Here is a 1,245-nt window from a genome sequence, read left to right on the forward strand (position 1 = left end):
TTCATTGTACTTTTAAGAAGGCCATCTTCAAGCTCAAGGATAATAAGTCTTAATAGCTTGTCTTTACCACGAGCTAGTAGTAGCAGACTGTAGATAAGTGATATTTTTTTTTTGAAATTTAAGAATTAAGTTTACAAAAATTCATTGTTTATTTTTTCACTCAATTTATTACTTAATTCTTTAGCATAGCTTTGCAAATCTATCACTTGCTTTTGTAATGTTTTCTAAAAATAAAATAATAATAAAAATTATTATATTTTTTTTAATCTTTTAAAAAATCTTCTAACTTTTGTTTTACAAAGATCAATATTATCTTCTAATACTTTTTTTATATTTTGACTTGTTATCATTGATTTAACTTCTTCTATATATGCTTTAAGTTTGTTATATTTTTCACGGTATTCGTGTACTTTGCTTGTTAATTTTGCATTTTCTACCTCCAAATTTATCTATAATTTTTTTAAAATATTATAATGAAGCTATAAATGAAAATCTATAGTAAAATGTTGTTATTACAATTAAACTAGATTGTCTTTGTTTTAATTCTTCTGGAAGTGTAAAATCCTTAATGTCACTTTTTAATTTCACACATTCAAGGAAATGTTTATTTTGCATTAAATACATTTCATTTTGTAAGTGTTGAAATTCACCTTCCAAACTTTCTAGCTATAAAATGTTTGGTATGTTTAGTAAATTTATTAATAACTGATAAAGCTACTTAAAAATAAGTATTTAATGGATGCATGAAAAATATTATTAGAGTAATTTGTTAATGCTAGTCATTAAATTTCTCCTAAAAGAAAAATTTTGTGAAGAAAATTATTTTCAGTATTTTTAAGTTTCATATTTATCTTAATTTATGTATTTTTTTTTTTAAAGTACAACTAAATATTTAATTAATTTATTGAAAAAAAAATGATCAAATAAGAAAATGACTGATCAATAACGTCTTTTGCATTAGTACTTCAAAAATGTATTAACAATTTTATTAACTACAAAGGAGAAGATGGGTGGAGAAATTTCTAATGATAATTATTGTTATACTTGTACANCAGAAATTTCTAATGATAATTATTGTTATACTTGTACATGACATTGCCTCCGAAAATTAAAATTTTTAAATAATTATTTATTAATCAAGGGTGAATGCTATAAATAGATAAGTGTGTAGTAAATATATGAGGAAGTATTGAATTACATCGATTTTAGTATAATATAAGTTTTACATAGTAGTAAGCAATTTTT

The 1,245-nt window shown here is 21.8% G+C and overlaps 1 protein-coding gene across 2 annotated transcripts; it reads right to left on the reverse strand.

Annotated features, from left to right (window-relative positions):
* LOC126909438 (uncharacterized) lies at positions 1–674 on the reverse strand. 2 transcript variants are annotated; one of them, XM_050691860.1, is made up of 3 exons: positions 517–674; positions 324–449; positions 1–224 (listed from the first exon to the last, which is right to left on the reverse strand). In XM_050691860.1, exons 1-3 carry the CDS (start codon positions 622–624, stop codon positions 132–134), a joined length of 327 nt encoding a protein of 108 aa, XP_050547817.1. In that variant the 5' UTR covers positions 625–674; the 3' UTR covers positions 1–131. The 2 variants fall into 2 exon arrangements, with proteins under 2 accessions (XP_050547817.1, XP_050547816.1); XM_050691859.1 differs by having other exon boundaries at positions 288–449.
* Between the last annotated feature and the right edge of the window lie 571 nt (positions 675–1,245).

The sequence above is a fragment of the Daktulosphaira vitifoliae genome, unplaced genomic scaffold (assembly GCF_025091365.1).
Source record: "Daktulosphaira vitifoliae isolate Bord-2020 unplaced genomic scaffold, ASM2509136v1 Scaffold_384, whole genome shotgun sequence".
Taxonomy (NCBI): Eukaryota; Metazoa; Arthropoda; class Insecta; order Hemiptera; family Phylloxeridae; genus Daktulosphaira; species Daktulosphaira vitifoliae.